The sequence below is a fragment of the Echiichthys vipera genome (assembly GCF_963691815.1).
Source record: "Echiichthys vipera genome assembly, chromosome: 2".
Classification (NCBI taxonomy): domain Eukaryota; kingdom Metazoa; phylum Chordata; class Actinopteri; order Perciformes; family Trachinidae; genus Echiichthys; species Echiichthys vipera.
Genome location: NC_139827.1, coordinates 17,479,708 through 17,504,799, shown reverse-complemented (window position 1 = coordinate 17,504,799; position 25,092 = coordinate 17,479,708). Strand labels below are relative to the sequence as shown.

The window sequence follows — 25,092 nt, the reverse complement described above, 5'->3', positions numbered from 1 at the left end:
TGCAGTGAATGCCATGTATCTCCAGTTTCTTATACTACAGTATAATACAATATTGTACGTGTTGATATATTTATAATTTATTTATTTATGAGGACAACACACATTAGTCAACATGTCTGTAAAGGTGCCAGTGTTAGCCTGTCAGCTAATTATAAACTCTTCCAAAGCCAATTAAGTGGCAGGTTAAGACATAAGGCAATGTGATGCTGAAATGCTGAAACAACAAAAGCAACAAAATCTGCATGCACAAGAACGTGCACAAATGCAGCAACCAAAAGCTCTCTCTCACTTCCTCCCAGGTCAATGGCATAGACCTGCGGCAGGCGACTCACGATGAGGCCATTGGCGTGCTGCGGCTCATCACCCAGCGTGTTCGCCTGTGCATCTTCAGGCACCAGGAGGCCTACAGGGAGGAAGACCTGTGGGACGTCTTCAGCCTGGAGCTCAGACCTTGTCGCGGAGAAGGGCTAGGGTTCACCACTGTGGGAAAGAGGTATATTCATAATGTCATTCAAAGTCATTTTGTGTCTTCAGGAATGCATGTCTGACCAAATATTACTGTACTGTAGGTACAATTTAATTTCCTTTTCAAAGTGGTATTGGATAGTTTAGACATTTTAGAAGTAGATTTTTTTCAAGGTAATTAAAAAAAAATAGTGTTTATTTATTTTATTTTTTTTGCTGTTAAACACTTTCAAGTGTTTTGTCATCAGTGTTTAATAATGAAATGTATTTGGTAGCAACAATACTGTCAAAGTTTTTTCATTTTACAAGTATCTGAAGAGGAGAGTGTTCTCAACCTCTGAGGCCTTAACCCAGTTAAAGGTCAGGTCATTATTGTAAAAAAAAAAAAAAAAGAGGTGATAGATACATAATTTGCACAATCAAGTGTGACGTTATGCAAAACAGCAGGAATACAGGTCACCCTAATTTAGTCTACAAGCGAGTTATTGACCTCTGTTTTCTTTCAACAGTAATGACACGGGCATCTTTGTGTCAGATATCATCAGAGGAGGCGTAGCGGATTCGGATGGCAGGTTGTTGCTAGGCGACCAGATTCTGTCAATCAACGGGGAGGATGTCCGTGCCGCATCACAGGAAGACACACACAAGCTTCTACAGGTCGGAAACATTTGCACTTACACAATAGGAAGTCCATAAACAAAGAAAAGCAGCAGGGTCATACATTTTTTTTACCGATACATCATCTTATGTGAGATGTGTCACTTGCCCTCAGAGCTGCAGTGGAGCGGTCCACCTGGAGGTGGCTCGTTTTAAAGCTGGGTTGCAGTACTCCCAGCAGAGTCAGGTAAACTGTTTCCTGTGGCTGTCTGTGTCCTATCCATGAGAGGCTATCAAAGAATATGTAAAATTGTATGTTATTATTAGGTGTTGATTTTTTACACTTTTTTTATTTAGCTATAATTTGTATTGTATGTTCAGACTAAATCAGCTCAGTAATCGCAATGTTGTCTGCAATTCTACTACTATTTTGTACTTTTTTTAACCATAGAACTTTGTAAATTTAGGAGTACTTTAAGTTGTGTTTTATCCAGAGTGAAGAATCTGACTGTTCCACCCTGACCCCCTCAAGTGGATGTGATGCTCCCCTAGGCCACCAGAGGGAGACAAATAACAAGACAGGCAGCTGCTGTGAGTCCCCTCATGTTCTGAAAGCATATACCATATATATATATATATATATATATATATATACTGTATTTATATAGGGTTAGGGGTTATATATTTATATATATGTGTATATATATATACACATATATATAAAACGCTTGTATACTTCTTTCTACTCCCACAGCATTTCAAGACTACCCTGACACCAGAAAAGTAATAATACAAAAGGTATGGCATATAATCTTAAAATAATAATGTAATACTGTTTTTATTGCCCCATACTGTCTTGAATAACTTTAATTAGGTGTTTAGCTCATGTGCAGAATCTGCCATGTGATTCATCGTTTTTGTCTAACAGGGTCTACAATGTGTGTGTGTGTGTGTGTGTGTGTGTGTGTGTGTGTGTGTGTGTGTGTGTGTGTGTGTGTGTGTGTGTGTGTGTGTGTGTGTGTGTGTGTGTGTGTGTGTGTGTGTGTGTGTGTGTGTGTGTGTGTGTGTGTGTGTGTGTGTGTGTGTGTGTGTGTGTGTGTGTGTGTGTGTGTGTGTGTGTGTGTGTGTGTGTGTGTGTGTGTTTGTGTGTGTGTGTGTGTCACCACAGGGTCCATGCGACTCCCTGGGCATCAGTGTAGCAGGAGGACTGGGCAGTCCCCATGACAACGTACATCTTATTATTGCTACCATGGATACCAACGGACTGGCTGCCAAAACGCAGCAATTACAGGTGGGGTTAGCCAATTTATATGTGCCTGTTTGTGTGTGTATTATGTATTCACCACGTTGTGGGCACAGATCTGTGCTATCACATTGTGAGTATTGACCTCCTGTCTATGTACAAAAGGTCAGTCCTCCCAAGGGTTAACATTCATTTGTGTAATGACTTGATTTTAGAGTCAATTCTCGAATTATTACTGTGCTAAGGCATACATATCAGCATATTTTCAGATTCAGATTAATTAGGATAAACACCATTGTTTTACAGCATACAGGGGTGGAATATCCAATAACAATAACATCTTTAAAAACATCAAAGCCATATAAAACACAAAATGTATAACACAAACTACAAAAATTAGAAATACATTCAGTATATAAAGAGACCATCCCAATTGTATATTAGGAAAGGTAGTCTAGTAAAATCACAAAAAAGGAAAAAAAGATATGTTGGGTGAGGGTTGGGGTAAGCTGTGTAGCAGTGGTGGTTAAGGTCGGGGTATGTCTCAAGGGAATTAATGTTTTGTAAGTCAATAAAATGTCCTCTCAGATGTAGAGGTACAAGTTTGTGTTTGTCAATCAGACAGGAGACAGGATCCTCAGTATCAACGATGTATCCACGGAGGGAATGACTCATGTCCAAGCCGGGGTCCTACTGAAGAATGCCACCGGAACCATCAGTCTGCAAGTAATGTCACACTGAGACGTACAGTAGTTAATCAATAATGTTAGAGGGTTTTTTATCCAGTGAACCATAACCTGCTCCCTCTAGGTCATTTTACTTTAAGAAAACTCATAAAGACATAGTTACATATATAAAAACAGTAATTTAACAATAAATAAAAATGAGTTTCAGTCATCCCCTCATTATCATTATTTTGTTTGTGAACACTATACCGTAATTTTAAGACAATAGTGTGTCTGACACTGATTTCACGCAGTTTGTCTTCATGTTATTAAGCCTCTGGAAAGACTTGTTGTTTTATATTTTATTACTCCACTGTATTAACATTAGGACAGGCATTATAGTGTTATTACAGCAGTAGTAGCAGTGTGTGTGTGTGTGTGTGTGTGTGTGTGTGTGTGTGTGTGTGTGTGTGTCTGTGTGTCTGTGTGTGTGTTTGTGTGTTAATGTGTGTGTTTATGTGTGTGTGTGTGTGTGTGTGTGTGTGTGTGTGTGTGTGTGTGTGCGTGTGCGTGCATGCGCATGTGTGTGTGTTTTCTAGGTAGCAGCAGGTTCTGATGGGTGCAGCATAAAGGACTACAATGATGTGAATGCACAGACGTCAGGCCAGCCCCGCTTTCACAACAACCTCTGGTAAGAATCAGTTTCCTGACAGTCTCCCGCATTTCTAACTTTGGCTCCCTTCTAGGTTTATTCACCATATACGAACAAAAGCGGACACCGGTATCCTTGACAATAATGAATAAAGTACGGCCACTATGTGTGAAGCATTGAGACAAATGTGGTTTTGGATTAAAAGAGCTGCATTGTTTCTTTCAGTGATTTTCAGCTTACAATACCAAAGACCTATTTATTTGTTTTTAATTGCATTGTTACCTCAAAAATTGCAAGAATCATGCAGGTACATTAAGTTGATCAAATTAGCAAAACCAAGACTGATTCAAGTGTTATGTTTAGAAACTAGAGATAGAGAAGCTTATCAGACTAAGTAACATTACATCCACAACACCAACATTTGAAGGTACTGTAACACCTCTGGAGACTGAGATCATAATGAAGTCAATGATTAATTGAAAGTAGCACATTAATTACTCATAAAAATAATTATTTATAACTCCTTTTTTATTTCTTATCGAAGGAGGTTGGGAAAGGTTGATATTTCACTTTAATTCTGAAAACAAAACTAATAATTACGGGATAAATTACATTTAAAAATACATTACATCAGAAATGAACCTCTCTTTTCTGACCTATCGTCTGTCCCTGTGAGGTGAGATACTTCTTTGACACACGTGCGCAGCATATTTCAGTGCAGAGCTAGTACAGCACTAGCATGCCCAACAACATACCTCGATCTTTATGCATCCTATTCCCACAGTGCCCGCCCGTATAAGACCATCACTCTAGAAAGGGGCTCCTCTGGCCTGGGCTTCAGCATTGTAGGAGGGTTCAGCAGCCCTCACGGAGACCTGCCGATCTACATCAAAACTGTCTTCAACAAGGTGAGAGAACGTCCTCCAGGGGGATCCTTGTTTGGAAATCTAATCTCAGCAGAGCATGGTGTTCAGTCAGTTATATTAGCAAAGTGTCTTTGTTAATAAGAGATGAGAACACAAAGGTTGGAAGCCACAATTATTAACTACAAATGTTTAGGGTTTTAACGCTGGTAAGTGAGTAATGATAATAACAAATATATGCTGGTAAGCAATGGTTTAAAGTACTTGTACTTTACTTTTATGCTATACTTCATACTTATGCACTACATCTCAGAGGCAAACGTTTTACTCCGCTACATTTGACAGCTTTAGTTACTAGTTACTTTGCAGATTGTAATGCAAACAGCTAATAAATGATGATATATTATATTAAAGGTAGGCTACCTAGCAGTATATATAGTAAACAACAATAAGGTGATGTATACATTACTGCATGCATCACTAATTATAATCTAGTAATATAATAGATGCAGTTCTCAAATAGGCCATTTTAATGAGTATTTCTTCTTTTGTATAGTATATTTAAGTATATTTTTATGTTAATCCTTTTGTACTTTTATTTGAGTAAAATTTTAAAGGCATGACTTATAATCATTTGTAAAAGAGTATTTTTACACTGTAGTATTACTACTATTCTATAATTTCTATATTACAATAATAATAATAATAATAAAGTACATTATTGGTAAAGAGCATTACATCGTTCAAGTAGTAATGCTATTTTTATTGTGATCAGTTACATTTACTTTCAGTTATTTCGGTATCGTTTTGTATTTTGTGTATGTGTCTGTGTAATCGTGTAGGCAGCGTGTGGTCTATGATCTATATGTTGAAAGTCCAGTCTTTGTACTCTGCAGGGGGCAGCCATAGAGGATGGCAGGCTGAAACGTGGAGATCAGATCATTGCAGTGAATGGACATTGTCTGGAAGGTGTGACTCACGCAGAAGCTGTTGACATCCTCAAGAAGACCAAGGGCACTGTAGTCCTAACGGTACTCTCTTGAGACACTGCCCATTGTGTGTTTTCGTTATGTCTTTGCATAGTAGCCCATGGAATAATAAAGCTGCCTCCTGTAGGCAAACATGGACAGTTAAAGTAATATAGTTTAGTTGAAAAACCATAAGAAGAGAAGATACTGTTAATGTAAATGTATCTGAAATAATTGTTTGGGAAGCTATACCTCTAACTCCAACTGGTTGTGTTAACATGCACAGTTTTCCCTTTATTAACTCAAGGTAAAAGTGTTATGAGCCCTCTTGTGTTTATGTTTTATGAATCTTATTACAATGAAGAATATCTCAACAAGTCCTTTCGACCCATATGACCATATGTTTTTTCCTACTCTCTTATATGAGCCAGGAGCATTTCCTAAATTAGCGCCCTTACCGGAGGAGATCAACGCATCCTCTTACCTTAAAGTAACGGTCACAGTTTCATACACATGGTTAGTGTTGTGAAACTGATGCAGTTTGGTTCGGCTAAGGCGACAAAACTACTTGGTTAGGTTTAGGAAAAGAACGTGGTTTGGGTTAAATTAAGAAAATAATAATAATTCTTTTAAAAACAGTGGTCTCCTGGGTGAACGTCCTGTGTTTGGTTGACCCATTTATATCATTGCCCATGTTATCACTCGGGCATAAATTGCCACCTCTGAATCTGTCAACTGTGCATATGAATGCACTGGAAGCATGTCTTAGACACAATGTATTTACTACTGTCTATTGACCTTTCATTCAGAGTTAACTACTGTGATAAACTCCTAATACCTAAAACATGCCAAGTGCTTCTGCCAATCTGTTGTGTGGCAATAAGGTTTTAGGACAATAAGGTTTTACTTTATTCTTCATTATCATATTCTAATTATTAAGTGTGAGTTGATTGCTTGAATAATCAATGTACCATAAATATCTTTATTACCTATTTACTGATTCATTATTTATTACCATTTTCATAATCTATAACTTGATCAGTTGTCTTTTGGGAAGTATGGTTAGATTGAAATGTGCAATCTTTATTTAGAAACCTCAAACCTATTTTATATTAATTTATTAATAACGTGATATTTATGTTTTCTTCATTTATGTCAGTAGTCCTCACAGCCACAGCACGTGTTTTGGATTGTGTAACATTGTATGACTGGATGTACTGTAAGTGATCTTATTAAATGTCCATTTGTTAGAGTTTTGTGTACAAAACATTTGATATTTCAGGATTCTATTGTTCTGCCTTGTTCCTTCCTGATGTACCTCTGTTTGTAATGGTGTCATGAAACAAGCGGTCACCTTAAATATGGTCATATTTAATGAGGGATGACAACAACATTTCTCACAATCATTTTTCATGCCCCCCCCCCCCCACACACACACACACACACACACACACACTGATCAACAACAACAAGAAGACATACTGTATACTATATATATACTCTACACTATTTTCTTAACCTATAATAATCTTCAAAGTAACTAGTAAATTTAACATAATTTAATATTTTCTTTTGAAATATAGTGCAGTAGAAGTGTGAAGTATAATACAAGGACCTCAAGATTGTATTTAAGTACAGTACTTGAGTAAATGTAATACTATTTCACCAGAGAGGAGAGGAGAAGGAGGTTGAGAAGTCCAATATTGTAGAGGAAGCAATCAGGTAAGAAAAGAGTCTAAAATAGTACAAAGGCATCTTCAACCAGCCAAGTTAGAGTATACTTTATTTCAAGTTTTTTAGAGTTATTTACTTTAATTCCATTTTTTTGGAAACGTACGGAACTGTCACTTTAATCACTGGACTTACCGTTGAAAACATGACAAACAATACATTTGCACACAAATGTCTCATTTAGGAAAAAGGAGCCATCTAGGGAGATCCTGTCTGGAGCGCCTGCATTAATCGAAGCCATCTGTTCACATTGCAAGCTTTATTGAAACCCAGCCATCACAGTCTGTTTTATCCTTCTCCAGATGAACAATTGCCTTGACTAAAGGCTGGCGTGAAGAGGGTTTTAAAATGAAGATATGGCTTAATGCTTTTTTTGCACCTTTAACTGGAATGCTTCCAACTATATAATGGTTGTTTTTAGTGAAAGTTAAAACTCTTATATCTGTTTGGCATTTAAAAACAAGGCTACAAACTGTATTTCTATTATACTGTATTTTAATCATGTGAGCTTCAGTGGATTTCCATACAACTCCTGCGGGGTGCAGATGCATTGACGCATCTCCCTTTCTTCTCTTTAATAAAGCAAGAAAAGTGATCTGCTGGTTTTCATAACCAGGCTTAAAATCCTTTTCTTTCAAACATTTATGAGGAATATGCCAGCGGGCCACTGGCAAACAGAACCTTTTCCACCATGTAGCCCTTCTTACCCTCTTTTCCATCACGTGTAAAACCTACATTGGGACCTAAACACCATGGCTACAAAACTGAGACGCATTTTTCTGCAAATGAGGGTAAGAGGACCTTCATGAGAGCACACTTGACATAAAATGCACTAATGATTATCTCTCGGGAGGGTAGCAGTAGCCAAATGATTGTTCCATGTGTGACTGTCACATCTACTGAGATTAATTAATCCGCACGATTGTCTTTTTGCTGTCAGTGTAACCTGCTGATACAGAGAGAACAGCCAACTAATGGAGGATCCAAAAATGATCCTCTTCTTTTCCATTCATTCCCATGAGATTATTTTTCAAGATACCAGCATGCACTGCAGAAATGCCATTTCTAGGCAATTCCAGTCCAGTGCTGAGTCTCAAAATTCTGCCTTCTTTAAAAAATATCCTGACAGTGAGATTTTACTGTAGCCACAAAGGTAGAGTCGACAAGGTAGTTGCGGTAAATTACATTTACAAAGGTAGTTGCCATGAGTTCCACATCATTTTACAATATAAAAGTCAATTGTCAGTAGGTTTCCAAAAGGTAAATGAGCCGGGCTAATGGGAAATTTGCCACAGAGAAGCATGCATGCTTATTTCATGCCGTTTTATTCAGTTTTATAGTGGCATAGCCCCAAGCAAGAAGTAATTAGACACCGTCATGCAGTCATAGCAGAGAAGCATTGCATGACATGCCGCATCATCTGGTTATCAGTATTAAAACTGTTGAGAAATGACCGATTCATTTTTATATTTCCCTCTGTTTGAAACAGTAATTTCTTGTGGAAAATTCTTAATTCATTAAAAACACACAGTTATATGCCGTTTTCTGTTTGCTGTTATCTCCTTCACTACTGTTTAAGTGTTCTAATATTAATATACAGTAATTGTTTCATTTTTTCTTGCCTAAAAATGGTCAAATGTAAGAAACTGAGTCAAAAAAATATTAGTATCTCTAATTTTAAAACTCAATATGTGTAACTTTAGATTATAAAAGCTAAACTGCACCTCAGCCCCCTAAATACTCAAAGACCTCTCTGTGCTCAGTGGTAGCTATACAGCCCTGGCTTAAGCCTGAAGAAGTGCAACATGGGATCTTAAATACGTAGTGCATACTGTTTATGTGTGTAATCATGCAGAGGCAGGTGGCGGCCTTCCCCTGCAGAAGAAAAGGTCCTACCAGGACACAGGACGCATTAATAGTTTATGTATTGGGCAGTTCAGAACCTACCCAACATCCCATCGGTTTTGGTGAAGGCAATACACAGTTTATTGGAAAAAAGGGGGTGGGGGTCTCATACCGTGGCAGTTATGTGTTACATCCACATGAGGGAGCTGTGTGTGCTGTTATGGAGACATGGACATTTGTGTGGACAACATTACATCTAAGGGGTTTGCCAGTTACATCACATTTCCGCTTGCAACAAATGCCTCAAGTATTTACACCTGATCTGTACAGTATATAATTCACACAGTAATAGATGGAGAATGAATGGAATAGGAACATCAAACCCGATAAGATGCTTCATCTTACAGATGCATGAATATATTAGCAACATGTAACTGGGAGCTGAAAAACGGAACAGCTATATATTTTCTACCAACAGAAATCCGCCCATTCATTATAAGCTGAGCTGCTCTAGGCAGTCTGACCTCTTGGCTGCCGTTTGATCTCGTCTGCAGTATGTGTCAAACGAAAAATTCCACCAGACTCTGCCAGCCCTACAATTTATAGCAAATACACTGACACAGACACACAGACTCTGGGTTCAAAACCAGTTCACCTTTATTTGAAGAAGTAGGGGAATAAAAAAAGCAAAACAAATGCATTAGAATATTAAGGCCTTTCTGGAAAGGCGTTGATTTAGACAACGGACTGTGATTTGTCCAACCTCCGGTCATCCTCTGAGTAGCGTCGGAAAGTCTCTCCCAGCAGTGGCTCCAGTGCCTCAGCAGAGCGGTAGGAGCGGGCGCGCACAGCGCAGGCGATGACACCTCCAACCACTGCCACCACCAGCACCGCCGCAACAATGGCTATGGTGATTATCTCAGACAGGGTGTAGGCACGAGCTATTGGAAAGGAGAGGAAGGTCATGATAGGTCATTGTGTGTGTGTGTGTGTGTGTGTGTGTGTGTGTGTGTGTGTGTGTGTGTGTGTGTGTGTGTGTGTGTGTGTGTGTGTGTGTGTGTGTGTGTGTGTGTGTGTGTGTGTGTGTGTGTGTGTGTGTGTGTGTTTGTTTTCTGCTTCTTACCCGGCCACTGGACCTCATAGGAGTACCCCAGGTTTTCTGGGGCAGAGACAAACATCTCAGCATTGGTGATAGGAGGCCAAAAAGGAACCATATTGAATCTCCGGTTGTGCCCAATAGGAGCATTCTCCTCAGGATACACTACTTCGCCTGCAGTAATACAAAAATAAGATTAATCCATCTATTCGTCCTCCTGAGTGTGTTTCTGTATCAGTCTGCGAGTACCTGGTTGGTGGCGGCTGAGCCACTCGTCGAAGATTGCATCGGTGAATGTGTGCAGCAGGACAAAGATGGGATCATTGGGCGAGAGGTGAGTCTGTCCACCTGTCCCGTTGAGGAAGAGGTGGGCCAAGTTGTGGAGGCTGCGGATCACCGGGTCATACATTCCCTGAGGGGCGCTGTAGCCTGGAAAAATAGCAAACAAAGCCAATAAATGAAAGCCCTGATCCACCTAAATGAGGAACAACAAATGCTGTATTAGGGCTAAGCATATGTACATGTGAGTGGGCAGTATAGTGTTTGTGTTTCTAGCTTTGTGTTAGTATAGTTTGAGCCTAGCTTAACCTGCCCATCCTCCACTGGTTGATGAGAGGATGTTATATCTTAAGTGCTGCTTTAATTATGACCCTTGATGCATGTAACTGTGCACCTTCAATAGTATTCCTGAAGCTTTCGGAGGAGGTGGAGTAGTAGGGAGGAGTGTCGAAGGCGTTGAGCTCCAGACAGTCCAACACATCCTTGGCCTCTGGTAGCCTCTGCACCATGGGCCGTGCCACGTTGCCCGCCGGGTTCCTCCTGATGGGGCTGGTCTCTGAGCCTGGGTCATGAGGACAGAACACAAGGTTAGAGATAATATTATCTAACTCAAGTTCAATATAGTTTCCTCTACACTCAAAAGATAACTGGAGCAATAGCAGTTTTTTAGCATTGTAGTTCAGATTCAGGCCAGTTGACCCCAAAGAAATGGAAAGAAATATGATTAGAAATGTCATATTATTGAACTACTTTCTAATTATGTGCCGGAGACTAGACTAGTTTGATCGCTCTTTAACATGACAAGATGGCAGTTTCCTTTGTTAATTATTTACCGAAAGTCAACAGTAGTGAATGGGAGCTGTGTTTTCCCCTTCCTTGCATGCATGATCTCTTTCTTTCTTTCTTTCTTTTTATGTGCTTTCTCTCAAACACATACACAAATCCCACACACACACACACACGGGCACACAAACAGAAGGCTACATAACTGAGTTCTCTGTCTGTTTGAAGATTATTCCCTCAGATCAAAGGAACCAGTAGACTGCTAGATTCCTGTCTTCAACAAGCACATGCACAATTGAGGCAACCCCCCTAACCCATTTAAGGAGACGTTGCTTGTTAACGCAGGAAATACCAGGCCTGTCATGATTCTCTGAGGGGATTAATGAGACAGATCACTCACACATTGGCCACTCACATGTTCTACCTGTTATCAAAATCCTAATGCTCTTTTCTTACACATGCAATTGTTAAAAAAAAAAGACTAAACCGAAAGAGGATTGACATTGTTCTATTATTCCATATTACCAGAGAAGAAAAAGACCGTATGAATGGTGTTTATTCGAAAAACTAAAGCAAAAGTCGTGATTTAGGGTTGTAATCTGGTGCCACTGTGGAATGAGACCCAATCCCTGCAAATCTGGTCACATAAAGTAGATCTTATTACAGTGTTACACAGAGTTGCCTTATTCTAGTCTAAATCGCTTGACCCATTGGGAATTAACACGTGAAAAACTGTATGTTCTGATTTTTTTTTCTTTTTTGATATCCAGTGTTTCAAGATGCAGCAGCTTACTTTTGTTGCTCACAGCCACTCAGACAAAGTTGTTTATGTAGTCTAGTAGTTTCAAATGAACAGTAGTAATAGCCAGCAATATTGAATGCGGCACAACAGCTGTGAGGTATTATTTATAGCAGCTTATGTTCTACATGCTCTCTTTATGAGCTCTTTGCCCTCTTTTCTGATGCAGCTGAGACTTTGCTGTGAACAACACTGCTCTCCTGCATAGTGCGGTATAGTGTGTACGTGTGTGTGTGTGTGTGTGTGTGTGTGTGTGTGTGTGTGTGTGTGTGTGTGTGTGTGTGTGTGTGTGTGTGTGTGTGTGTGTGTGTGTGTTTTTGCTGCTTTTCTTACTGTTGCAGACGGTGCCAAAAGTGTCATAGTCCTCCACACTCTCACAGATGACCCTCCACTGCGAGAACACGGAGTTGGAGCTGATGGAGCTTATGTCGAAGGAGCTCCTGGCCCCGAGCAGATCGTCGGTGCAGATGTCACACTCGCTGCCTCCAATTGCAAAGTTCCAGTAGGGTAAGGCGAAGGTGGGGTCGCCCAACATGTCCTGCAAAAATGGAACAAAGTATTCATGGAAGGAAGATTCCCTGGATTTATATTATTTATATTTAGTTTTTTCCTGAACTGATAAAGTTTAATATCATATTCTACTGTGCCTTGGTTTTTTTTCACCACTTCCCTCATTTTCTTACCATTTTCTACCTTGGTATAACTCCTTTTACTTATGTCTGTTCCCCTCCTTTCCTGCTCCAACTTTTTCCTCTAGGATAGCTTTCCACTCTGCCTCCATCACTTCAAATCCCCAATCTCTTTCCTCCCTCATCTTTACCCTTTTAAGGTCTTCACTTTTGTGACCCTCTGGTATCCCTCAAAAAAAGTCTGAAATAAAAATTTTACTTCATAAACCATTAACGTATATTGGCTTTGTCTCAATATCAAACAATAGAGATAGCATATATGTGTAATGATTGCAATCAGTCTCTACAAGGACAGAATTAACAATGGAAATGTGATTTGTTTTGTGTGGTGGACACATCACAGAGTGTAAAGCGTGAGGGACAGTGAGAGCAAACAGCTTCTCTGTGCTTTGATCATAATAATGTAACATTATATTTGTGTGTGTGTGTGTGGGGGGAAGGGGGGGGCATGGTTTTGCGTGTCTCTGTGTACGCGGGTCGAAGACCATATGAAGGATGTAAATGTGTGGGGTAGAGTAGCATGTGTGCTCTGTAAAAAAAATTTGTTTATGTTCATCACATAAAATAAGTCATTGAGTTTCAGGTAGAAAAAATTACACACACTACTATACGCACACTATTTTTCTTGTTGCAAAAACTTGAAACGGGTCAATTTGACCCGAATACTATACAAGGGTTAATCATCCCTCCTCCCGCCCTCATTTCCTTTATCACTCTATCAGCCCAATAGCCACCTCTCCTTCCCCTTTTCTTCTCCACTATCCCACTTCTTTCTCTCCTTCTCTTCCTTGCCTCTTCTCACCTGCATATCTCTCTCCAGTTGCAGCAGATGAAAACGGTGCCAGGTGACAAAACCTGGGCCCTCATGGGAGAAGTCGACGCCTCCAAAGCTGGCCTGGCCTGGCCCAAGGTAGGTTTTACTGACAGAGTAGTAGTGGCTCCAAACAAAGTAGTTGTAAATGGTGATGTTCTCAAACTGCGGGGTGTTGCCATCAGGCCCAAACACCTCCTGATACCTACAGATGAGAGGAGCAGCAGGATGAATGTACCATCTTGTTATATTCTCCACACCGCTCTGACATTATCCTCTCGTTTTCCAATACGGAAAGAGGCCGCAAACTCATAAGAACTGATTTGATTAGGGGGGACTTTGCTTCAAATATGAGGCCCGTAGCTAAAATTCTGGGCGGGCCCATTAATACAGGAGAGTTTTTTATTTTTTTTAATATAAGGTTAAAAGGGTTCTTCTACTTGCAGCTGAGAATTGCTTGCTTGAGAAAATTAATCTACTGTATAATCCTCAACTGATTTGGAAGGAGGTTATTCATAGATTTATGTACTGTTATTTAGAAGATTATAAATCCCTTCACTCCTGCGTAAATTAATAATTCGCCCTTCCACCTGCAGCTCAAACAGAAAGCTGCCAAGTGAAATTTTATGATTTAACTGATCATTTTTTAAAACACGGCATGGGTTCACCCATAGCTTTATCACTGAGCTTTCAACTGCCAGACTCTGCTCTGCCAGACTGAGCCTGCAGGTCCTTGGGCAAAGCTGAGCTGTCTTCTCCACAGTCTTGTTACAAGACCAAAGACTGGCTGAATAAAGATCAATCTCCTTCTCAAAATACTTCATTATATCAGTTTTATATTCATAGCATAATTTGTCTCATAATCAAGCTCACACAGAATCATTGGAATATGCTTATGTATGTACCGCCGTGTACAGATGACCAGGTCAGGGTGTACGGTCCTCTTAGCTTGGTCCAAAGCGTTCACAAACGCCTGCCTCTCAACTGCGCTCATCTGCATGATATTCCTCCTAACTGGAGTGAGGTTAATGGGGTGGAGGGGAGACAAGAGGGGGAGGAAGAAAGGAAGAGAGGAGGAAAGAAGAATGTTATTAAAAATTAACAGAAATTGTCTCCTAACAATAAATGCTGTCCTTATTCCCTCGACTGATGTATTTTCTCATGCCTTTGAGGCCCACTGGGATCTTAAAGGGCAGTCAGAGATAGACACTGAATTTTTATGCTGCGTGCTGAATTTAGACAACATCCATTCTCTTACCCACAGAGATCCTCTGATCACAGTTTGATCCAGTCAGCCCGTGTCGACATGTCCCACAGTTGTAACCACTAAAATTCCCATTACACTGGCAAGTGCGGTTGAAAAATCTCAGCGGCCACCTCTCTCTGTCATCACGCCCAGCATAAGGGTACTGGGGTCCATGGCGCCGGTTGTCTGCTGCGATTGCCACACACTGCCCTCTTCCTGTGCTGGAACCACACTCGTCCCCCACCGCCCCTGTTGGGGACGGGCAGCACTGGCCGCTCTGCAGCCCCACAGGGGTGACACACTCCCGGGGGAACTGTGCTTGCGTTAGGGTGGCACACAGGGTCATCACCAGGAGACCCACTCTCCACATGCTACCCCAAATCCAGAGAGAATGATGGTGTATTTTTAGGAACATGAGGTGAGATAGATGGGAGAATAAGAAAAAAAAGTAAAGAAATTTTAGGGATACAAAGAGGGAAGATAAATTTTACATGTTGAGAATTGTTTTACATCCATCCATCTTTATCGAAACCAGTGTTGTAAAGAGCCGGAGCCTATCCTGGCCAGCACACATCATGGTAAGATGAAGACAGCAAATTTAATGCAGAAGAGTGCAGACTAGTGCAGACACACACTTCATTGAAGTTCAAGAAACACTCACTCGATTTGTGTTCTCTTGTTAAAGCCAATCGTCTTAACATTATTCTGAAACTTCACTTCTTACGCGCCCCTGCAGGCAGTGCGAGTCATTATTCATAATTCACAAAGCCATTAGCTTTCAACTCTTACAAGTGTAGAAATGCTTTCAACAACAGACGGCAAGAGATTATTTGCTTCAACCTTTTTTGTAGCTAGATTTATTTGTCTTTTGAAGTGTGTCGATAAGGAATGAATGAAGGAGTGACTAATAGTTTGGCAGGAGCAATTATTTTTCAACACAACTGTAATAACAACCATGGAGAAAAGTTTTTTTTTTCATAAAAACCTTGGAAAAATAGTGTTTTAAATGTTGCGTGTATGATCGTGCTGCTCAACCATAATACTCAGCTGGTACAACATGGCAGTTATCCTCATCTGAAATAAAACTTGTGTTTCATTCTTTAATTATGCCAATAGCTTGATTGTAGATTAGTCTCATATCTACTTTGAGTTCGAAAACTGTGCAGAAGCAATCATTGACGCTGTAAGACTTGCATTCTATAGTTCATTATTTGAATAAGCATCAGTGTAAAGTGTTTCCCCTACCTCTGACTGTGCATGTTGCTCCTCTCTTTTGGCAGAACTGTAGCCCCCCAAGAGTCAGCCCATTTCCCTCTCCTGGCTTAAATAGCTATTGAGCGCATGACCAGACCTCTCCAGAGCTTGTGTAAGGAAACACACACACACACACACACACACACACACACACACACACACACACATACACAGTACACATGGATACACTTCAGGGTTTTTCATTCATTCATATGCCTTGTGATCATAACCCAAATGACGCCAGTCTGCACGGCCACTCACACAATAAAAGATTCAACTGTGAAATAGCAGTCACTTGAGTAAATTTATTCACAAATTATGACCTGCAGAGTACAGAAAAAAAAATCAATACCGAGAGGCAAGAATGAAAGCACAAATTCAACATTATCATTTTAATTTGGTACAGCTCACAATTTCAAATGATGATATAAAGGCCAGGAGTTATGTAAGATACAAATAAATTAGTTTTAAACCTCATGTCAGTGATGAAAATCTTTTTTTTTTCTTTTTGGTGAGTATTGTACATTTTAATGTGACTGTGCTGATATGGCACTCTATGATACCACAAAAGCCCTGTGTGATTGCTGATAAAAAGCAGGGGAAATCGATCACACCCACTGCCCCTTTTACATCGTTTTCAACAGTTTCGTACAGCATGACTGATGTGGTCAGTATGAAAAACATTTCTTAATAATTTCTTCATAGCCTAAAGAGCTCACAGACATCAAACTAGATTCATAACACTCACTCACATTTACTCACATGCACGCTCTCATACATGCACAGAATATTTTAAAAGATGCTCTTCCTACTCACTCATTCTCACAAGTGTGCTCACCTGTTAATGTGCTCTTACAGCCACAAGTTCACACATGCCAAATTTGTGAGAACATCTTTCTTTCAATGTACACTCCCACAGACATACATACAATCATAGACACAATGCAAATGTGTTACAAATACAGCAGTTATTACAGTCAGAATCCAAAGCAGTCTGTGTTGGGTTCATTAGGGTTCGAGAATTTAGGGTAATGTGGGTAGATTGGAATTGGGGTGCAAGGGTGGAGAGTGGCATTTTGGGGTTTATTTAGATACAGTAGGAACAGAAAAAAACAGTTGGATCCACTAGAGAATGGAAGTCCTGAGGTCTTCTGAGGAGTCTGATCCTGGTCCAGTTTTGGCCGACTCCTCTGTGGAGCTGGGCGGGAGGTCGGACATGGCTATCGCATGCTCCTCTTCGGACTGCTCTTTGTTTTGGGACAGGGTGGTTGAAGCCACATCAGATGGATAAAGTGCTGCTATCCTGGTAGAGAGGACAGTAGGGCAGTTGGCAGCCATTAAACAGTTGGATAAATTGCAGAGAGTGAAAAGACAGGGCTGTTTGATAGCGGGAATAATCACTGACAGAGTGCAGGCAATAGAAGTGATTTGACACAAATGAGGATGAAATTCAACAAGAACAAAGACAGACTCATTCTGATGGGGTACTTACTTAGGGTACCAGTAAAATACAAATGCAACTTAATTTGGCGTTTTCGTAACGGCTGTTGAAACTGCTGTTGAATATGGTGCTGCGAGCAAATGCTAATATTTTCACCGCAAGGTCTGTTTATTTAATGACGCACCAGATGGAGAAGCTTGCAAACTGTGGTGGAAGGAGATACGCTGGGAGGTAATGACACACCCAGATATAAATAGATCACTTGACATTATTGCAGGTGACAGTGTCCTGGATGAAAGGATTTCTAAAAATGCTGCATGCGTTTTAAAATGCCCTAGTTGATTTAACCTCAAGGGTATCCAAACCACCATCCTAAGTGTAATTTGTGATGGACATATATAGCATGTATGGTGAAGGGCGGCATCTTAGCCAGAATGCATTGTGGTCATCCACTAATTTCCCTCATTCTGCTACTTACCCGAACCTCAGGTATTAGGTTTTCGAGGTGAGGTTTAGGGCTGTTATGAAAAGCTATGGGGTCAGATTTTGTCCTTTTCCAATTTATTTTACGAAGAAAGTTTCTTGTTTTTGTCTTCTTATATGACACTTGTCTGCATTGATGCATGTGCACCCGATGTGTGTGGAAGAGGGAATGAGACCAGTGTAGTTGATGGCCATAAAGCAAAAACATACTGTAGCTGTGGTTCCTGGGTCAACGACATTTTGTAATAACTTATTCAGTTAAGAGATTTACACTTTTTATAAATAATTTAATTTGTAGATGCGACATTTTCCCCCCCTTTATTAGTCCTGATTAATGGCCAATATTTTCAATTCCTTTTCTTCCCTAAGACCTGCAGCCTGTTGCACCAGCTGTGAAAGTTCCCTTTTCAGTTAGGGTGTATAGGCCACACTAAAGGATAAGTTATTATCGTCGTTATTTTGATACTATCGATGCATAGCATCATTGTGTGCCTTTTTTGTTTAAGTGATACTGCTGCTAATTGCGTGACTAAAAGGGATTTTTGCAGTTTGTTCGCAATGTTTTTTTTTGTTATTTTCTCTGCCAATGACAACTGCATTGTCACTGCTGCTATAAAATCTCTTAACAAGGACGCTTTTCAAGATGACTTTGTCGACTTTTTAATAATTCAGTGTTGCTTTGTTAGCGTCTGCGCTAGGCACACATCAAAATTCTCTTTCTTCCTTCCACACTTTCACAAACATAATCAACACACTCATTGGATCACGTACACACAATGTTATTTGTGTACATGTTTATGTGTGGGTTTTCACCATTTACTTGACTCTCAAATTCTGTTTTGTTTTGTTTTCTCCCACACATCCTTAACCCAACCCAAACATCCATATGGTCACTCCTAATGCACACACCTTTACACCTTTAGCTTATTATTGATCCAAGTCTGCTAGTCTGATCAGGAAGAATAGTGGTGTACAGAGCATTACACAATAATGCTTTCAGTCCACTGGACTCACAGTCTCATGTGACACAGTGAGCAGTCTCCTGAGCGCATAGCTCACAAAACAGCCAGGAGGGAATCAGCTAACAAACACACAGCCGGTGGTTCCAAAACCACGAGTTTTCAGGTCAATGTGCACACATTTAGTCGGCTGACAATGGACAAGCCTGACATCCAGCTAGTGTTGGTGACAAGTGATATGGTACAATTCAGTTTGGTGGGAGCAGAAAGTCAGACTCTTGGAGGGAATATAGAAGAGTCTCTGAGCTCAGTGAGATTAAGTAAACTTTGAAATTAAACCTTGAAATTTGGGGAAATAAGACACAAGACTTGCATGTTGTACTGACAGCTCCCAATAAATCAAGCGAAGCAATGTTTAGAGATCTTTATCCACATGTTCAAGATTAAGACTGGTGAAGGCTGACAATAAGATCTTTGTCTTTGCTTTATTTCATTTATTTGGAGCTATCAGTATGCACAAATTTTGTTTGATTTCTACCTTAGGTTCCAGTTTATATTCAACATGTGTATTTGACAAGACAAGTGCCATTGCCAAAACACTACATGAGGACATATATTTTGGAAGAATGGCGTTCATCCTGCCAATGACTTGGAAAATCTATGTCAAGGACCACTGAAGCTGTTCTGTTTTTGGGGGGTTATTTTGTCCTTCAATTTACTATCTACTAATGTACAGCATATTATCTGTTTAAACACGTTAGATGTAAGAAAAAGGTTTAAATTTGAACATACTGTTGAGCATCCCCATTGCCTGCGGGAAGTGTGTCGTCACTGCAGTCACCTCCTGTCACTGCCTCTGGTTCGACACACCCTTCCTCACATGACCGCTGCTGGGCCAGGGTACTGCATACACACATACGCACACAAACACACACAATCTCAGATATTGCTGTTGTTGCCCCACAAAAGTGCATGTTAAATTGGGCCATGTAGAAAAATAAGAATAATACAATATATATATATATGTCATCATCGATCAGTGTGGAAATGTTAGCTGCAGCTTGGGCAACATCCGAAGAGAAGAAATCCAGTACCAGCACTGCTACATCTACATCTACATCTGTGACTGTAGCGCTGTTGGTACAGCTAGCAATCAGATGGCTTATTTCAGCTATTAGAGAAGCACTGGGATGTAGTTGGTACTAGGGTGAATGCAGATTAAGTATTATTTTGCAATACCATTCATAAAAAGTAAAGATGAAAAGACCCAGAGCAAAAATTCATGCCAAAGTGCAGTACGATTAGGGTTGTAATGAAAATCAAAGACTGTTGGATGTTAAATGTAACTCATTCTCTCCAAATTATGTCAGTGGATGGAGAGCTACAGGAAATAATGTTGGCTACAGTTGAGCAGTATTGGGTAAATGACAGTGGGATTGTACTTTCAGTCTATCACTTTTTTAGAATGAGTGTTCCACAAGTGCACAGTGGTGCCACCAACCTGTTTTTGTTGTGACATTTGAGGATATAGATAATGATGATAGCGGTCTCCAAAACCAGGAAGGCTGCAGCAGAAATAGCCCCGATCTTCCATGCCTCCAGGCCCAGCTCACTTGTCTCTAAACAAGTACATTCAGGCAGAGAGAGAGAAAAGAGAGGGCAGAAGAGTAGGAACCATGACATTGGATGCATGCTTTCCTTCAACAAAATCAACTGTCCCTCAACTGTACATAAACCAAGCTGCATTCTGACATCCCATATACTGTATATTACAATATCGAATTACAAAAAAAGTAAATTTCATATTTTCCATTCATGTCATTTTACACAATCCAGCGGTTTTAGATTAAGCCAGCTCAAACGGACATGTACTATGTGGTGCATCGAGGAAGAATAAAGTAAATATGCCTCTTCCATTTTAGTGAGGCAGAAAATAGTATATTTTATTGTGAAAGGATGGTCCCAACTTTTCTGGTCTCCCCCCACAAGTCAGTGTTTAGTTAGCCTGCTCCTCTGTTTATTCAAATGGAAAAACATCAACTTGGCCATCTGCATATTTGGCTGGCAGAAACATGATGATGGTCTGCTTTCCTCCTCTTTATTCTACCCAAGTTTTAAGCTGCAGAAAATCTGCTGTAATATATAACCAGACCCAGTTTTGATATCTATTCAAGTTGGGAAACTGCACTTGAGAATGACACGTACATGCAGTATATTTATTATGCATTTTCTTTGATATAAGTTCAATATCCTTCCAATTTTTTTTCTTAATTAAGACATTAAGGAAACTGTGATGTATTGTTTTTTCCTTTTATATCTTTTTACGTTCCACTTTACCTGTGTTTCCGGCTATATCTTCCACTAGCTCGTTGGCCTCCCCTTGTTCCTCCCCTTCTGCCTCAGGGGGTTCAGCTAGAACATCCTTCACAAAATTATCCAGTGTAGGTTGTGCCACAAGAGTGTCACGTGGCAAAAGGTCATTACTAGCAGTGATGATCTCATTGCCACTATTGGATTTCTCATCACCAAGGGTATTTCCATCAGTCTCCACCCCACCTAGGGATGGGCTTGGGGTCAAAGCCTGGTTATCAGGGCTCTGCTCTATGGAGGTTCCATCGCCGTCCTCTGCTTCTGGGGCAGAGATCACCAGCACTTCTGGAAGAGGGGTTTGGTATGTGACACACACATGAAAATGAAGCCAAGAGGTCAAGGTTTAGGGTTTGTCGAGTGGACCTATGGAATGTAGAATAATGCATAGATGTGCTGCAGCTGAGACCGGTTCATGATTTGTATGTATCTGTAAGCTCACTCACAGTATGTATCACAGTATATTTACAATGCAAAAGTCTTTTTTGCCAGAGTCACAATAATTAGCGGGTTTTAAGAGAATTTTATAAGTTTCAAATGATAAATGATTAATGTTAGTGTCGGGATATTCTGAGTAAACATTTCCGCAAGTGCTTTCTACCAAAAACATGTCGAAAACATTTCTCATTTCCCATCCAACCAGAGCAGATAATGTTAAATATCTTTGCCTCAGTTTCGCAAGGACATGACCTGGTAACAAAAAAAAATGTGTGTGCATAAAAGTGGCTTATAATCTTCATTTAAGAGCTTTCCTCTCTTAAAGTAGGCTAAGATGCAAGCAATGCAAGCTTAACCAAAGCTGCTGAGTCTAATGCAACTGAAGGTTTAAAGACAAATACCATTATCGTTGTAGTTTTTTGTGACCCAAATTATGAACAGGTTTTACATATTAAACATCAGATTGTCGTTATTAGATAAAGGATGTGCTAGAGTAAATTCAGTGGGGTAGCTTAAATATAGAGCTCGATAATAAAAGGGGTGGAAAGTCGATGGGAAGATTTAGATTTGTCTGGAATTTTCGGTTCAGATGTTGTTTTGTAGCTTCGATGAGGCTTTGTACCAGACTCAGGCCGCAACGCTGAAGCCTAATTTCTTGGCGCCAGCTTTCAAATCCGTTGCACAAACAGAACACCACACATATCTCACCTTGCTCCTCTTTTTCACTGCCATGTGAGGTCTCCAAAGCAATCTGCTCCTCTTCTCCAGCTTGTTGGTCACCCCCCTCATTTAACAATGCCACTGATTCCTCCTTGACGACACTCTCTTCATTTATTTCACCCCCTTCTGCTTCTCCCACTTCTGCACCTTCTGCTTCTACCTCCTTAACAGCTCCTCCCTCCACCGCTAAATGGCCTTGTTCATCCTCTACCTCCAGTCCTTCGGTGTCCTTAACTATGTTTATCTTCTCCTCCTGCTCCTCTACCTGCTCTCCAAATACAGTTTGTGCGGTCTCAATCTCATAATTATCAGAAAGGGGTACTATCATCTCACCTTGAATTCCATCTACCTGAGTTTCTTCCTTTCCCCTTACATGCTCTATCTGCTCCACACCAGCTACTGCCAGGCTACGGTCAGACTCCACCATAGTCTCCTGCTCTGGCTCTCCAACTACTGCCACTTCCACAACATCTGGAGTTTCCTCTACCCCCTGTGTTTCTCTCCCAGCTGCTCCTTTTTCTTCCGACAGCGCAACCTGGTTCTCGCTGTCCTCAATCCCTGCCTCCACTTTTAAATTCCCTCCCATCTCGTCTAAAGCATCTAGAGTTTGCTCTACAATCTCCTGACTGACGTTGGTGTCTAGAGACTCATCGATAACCTCCACTCCATCTGCCTCTCTGCCTCCAGTTTCTACACTTGATCCAGCTATAGTCCCCCCCTCCCCATCGACAACTCCTTTGTCAGCTACATCTTCAAACGCATCCACCTCTGTTACCTTCTGCTCCTCTCCAACACTGCCGTCTCCCCCCTCGGCACCCATGTCTTCTGCCTCCACCTCCCCCTCTACTGCCTCCTCCAACGCCTCTGCCCCTGTGTCAGTTTCAGTCTCTCCTTTTTCAGCCCCAAGGGCATACTCCACAGCCCCCTGCACTGCTGCCTCATCTACTTTCGCTTCACCTCCTCCTTCCGCCTGCCCCAGAGCTGCCTCCACCACCCTCTCCAGCAGCTCCTTTAACACTTCCTCTGCCCCGCCACCCTCCGCCTGCTCCGAGGCCTCCTGTACAGCTTGCTGAACCTCCTTCAGGCTAGGGGGGGCCACCACGGGTATCACTTCTGCAGGGAGCAGCTCTGGTTCCTCGGGTAGGGCCTGGCCATCTTGCAGGGTGATTGCTGTGGAGGTTTGAATGGAGGTAGATATACCTAAGGAGATACAAATTTTTTGTTTTTTTGTTGCAGTTGTAAATGTATGATCGGTAGTGAGTGTTACATTGATACTGATGATGAAGGAATGTTGACCACTTAAGAGACAGGTCCAAGGTGTGTGTTTATCGAACGTTTGATAATCACTGCAAATCACTTCATGAGAATAAAGCAATATCCTATATCCTTTCCACTGGTTGATTATGCCATTATTCATTTATTCAAAATACAAAGATGAAAAAGAAGGATTCATTATAGTTATACGCGCACATCACATGTAGGTGCAAGGCTGTTGGAAATTATGAGGTACATTTGTGGTTTGGAGTCAGTGTGCAGGTTTTTCTCTTTTCATGGAAATACAAAAGATATCATCACATAGATAATCAAACCTATTTGCATAATACCACCCCTACCTTCAGATGTGCAGTGTTGTATCAACAAAACCACCAGGAATCCTTTAGAAAAGCAGTACTCCATGTTGTCAGATAAACATAAAAATTATACTCCAAAACAATCCCCGGTCTCTCTCAGGAAAACACTCTTTACTTCCTTTCGTCCCTCTGATGCTTCTCATATGTCAGGTGTGAGTGTGAACACCTCCGCAAAACATACACTGAGTGTGTAGACTCGGGATGGTTGGAAAGTAAATTGGGCCCGAGCAGGGAGGGCAATGTTAGCAGGTGACGCTGAAAGAAGGGAGGGTGAAAAAACGAACATCGCCATGTTAAGTATTACCACCCCGAGGTGTCTTCGTACCACCAGGTGTCTCCATGAGAGTTGGGGGGGTGTAAAGTAGCATTTCAGTGTTAAATGCTTTTTAAGCCCCTTCTGAAGGGGCTGTGGTGAAGCTTGGAGGGCATGTCACACACAGAGTGAACTCTGGAGGAGCAATTATAGGTGGATTGTGAATTAGGGGTGTGAGTGATGCTACCATTAAGGCTTGACATAGAGCTAGAGAGAGTAGATCTAAGTGTCGCATAAAGGTACTGTAAACAAAAGTTCATAATGACATCACAATACACCCAACAAAACATTCATACCGTATATACTATATGTTCTCTTGAATTTCATACAAATCATTTGAATTGGCTGAACTTATGTATGTGTGTTATAGGTGTTTTTATTCATCACTTTGTAAAACCTTTCTTCACTATACACTGTACTTCTATGTCACCAGTCTTGTGCACATATCTAGGATCAATATGGCACTGTGATGCCTCATGGTTTTCCACTGTTAGGTTATCTAACAATCATGTTATGTAACACAAAGAATGTTATGTTGATGTCTAGCCTGTGTTCTGGTCAGTCTCACAATGACATGGTTAGTGTAGGAATACACGGAAATTGGAAGTATTAATTGGGATCCATCTGTACAGTATTTAAGCCACAGTGTATTACTGGAGAGAATAAAGATTATCTTGTTAGGTTTATGTGCAGCAGTTTATTTATATTCATATCCAGGTTAGCATTGTTGAAACATCCCAATTGTACACAGGTA

General features: G+C 40.7%; 3 protein-coding genes across 3 annotated transcripts in view; 1 reads left to right on the top strand and 2 right to left on the bottom strand.

Moving 5' to 3' along the window:
• LOC310960763 (multiple PDZ domain protein) overlaps positions 1-5,528 on the top strand; it is a gene marked incomplete at its 3' end in the record, with an annotated part of 39,505 nt that extends 33,977 nt beyond the window's left edge. The window contains exons 34-43 of the mRNA XM_083932561.1: positions 300-493; positions 975-1,122; positions 1,238-1,309; positions 1,557-1,653; positions 1,817-1,860; positions 2,231-2,353; positions 2,927-3,031; positions 3,570-3,661; positions 4,407-4,530; positions 5,382-5,528. Coding sequence (XP_083788687.1) covers positions 300-493; positions 975-1,122; positions 1,238-1,309; positions 1,557-1,653; positions 1,817-1,860; positions 2,231-2,353; positions 2,927-3,031; positions 3,570-3,661; positions 4,407-4,530; positions 5,382-5,528 — 1,146 coding nt within the window. The remainder of the gene's footprint in view (positions 1-299; positions 494-974; positions 1,123-1,237; positions 1,310-1,556; positions 1,654-1,816; positions 1,861-2,230; positions 2,354-2,926; positions 3,032-3,569; positions 3,662-4,406; positions 4,531-5,381) is intronic.
• A 4,220-nt stretch (positions 5,529-9,748) lies between these two features.
• Positions 9,749-15,995, bottom strand: tyrp1b (tyrosinase-related protein 1b). The gene is made up of 9 exons (XM_083927270.1): positions 15,978-15,995; positions 14,745-15,103; positions 14,392-14,500; positions 13,478-13,691; positions 12,320-12,524; positions 10,799-10,966; positions 10,375-10,554; positions 10,153-10,299; positions 9,749-9,970 (listed from the first exon to the last, which is right to left on the bottom strand). The coding sequence occupies exons 1-9, from the start codon at positions 15,989-15,991 to the stop codon at positions 9,765-9,767; spliced, it is 1,602 nt and encodes a 533-aa protein (XP_083783396.1). The 5' UTR covers positions 15,992-15,995; the 3' UTR covers positions 9,749-9,764.
• A 755-nt stretch (positions 15,996-16,750) lies between these two features.
• On the bottom strand, positions 16,751-23,214 carry LOC310964211 (uncharacterized protein; the record flags this gene model as incomplete). The annotated part of the gene is made up of 5 exons (XM_083937263.1): positions 16,751-17,289; positions 19,662-19,772; positions 20,371-20,488; positions 21,207-21,524; positions 22,383-23,214. The coding sequence occupies 5 exons, from the start codon at positions 23,212-23,214 to the stop codon at positions 17,112-17,114; spliced, it is 1,557 nt and encodes a 518-aa protein (XP_083793389.1). The 3' UTR covers positions 16,751-17,111.
• Between the last annotated feature and the right edge of the window lie 1,878 nt (positions 23,215-25,092).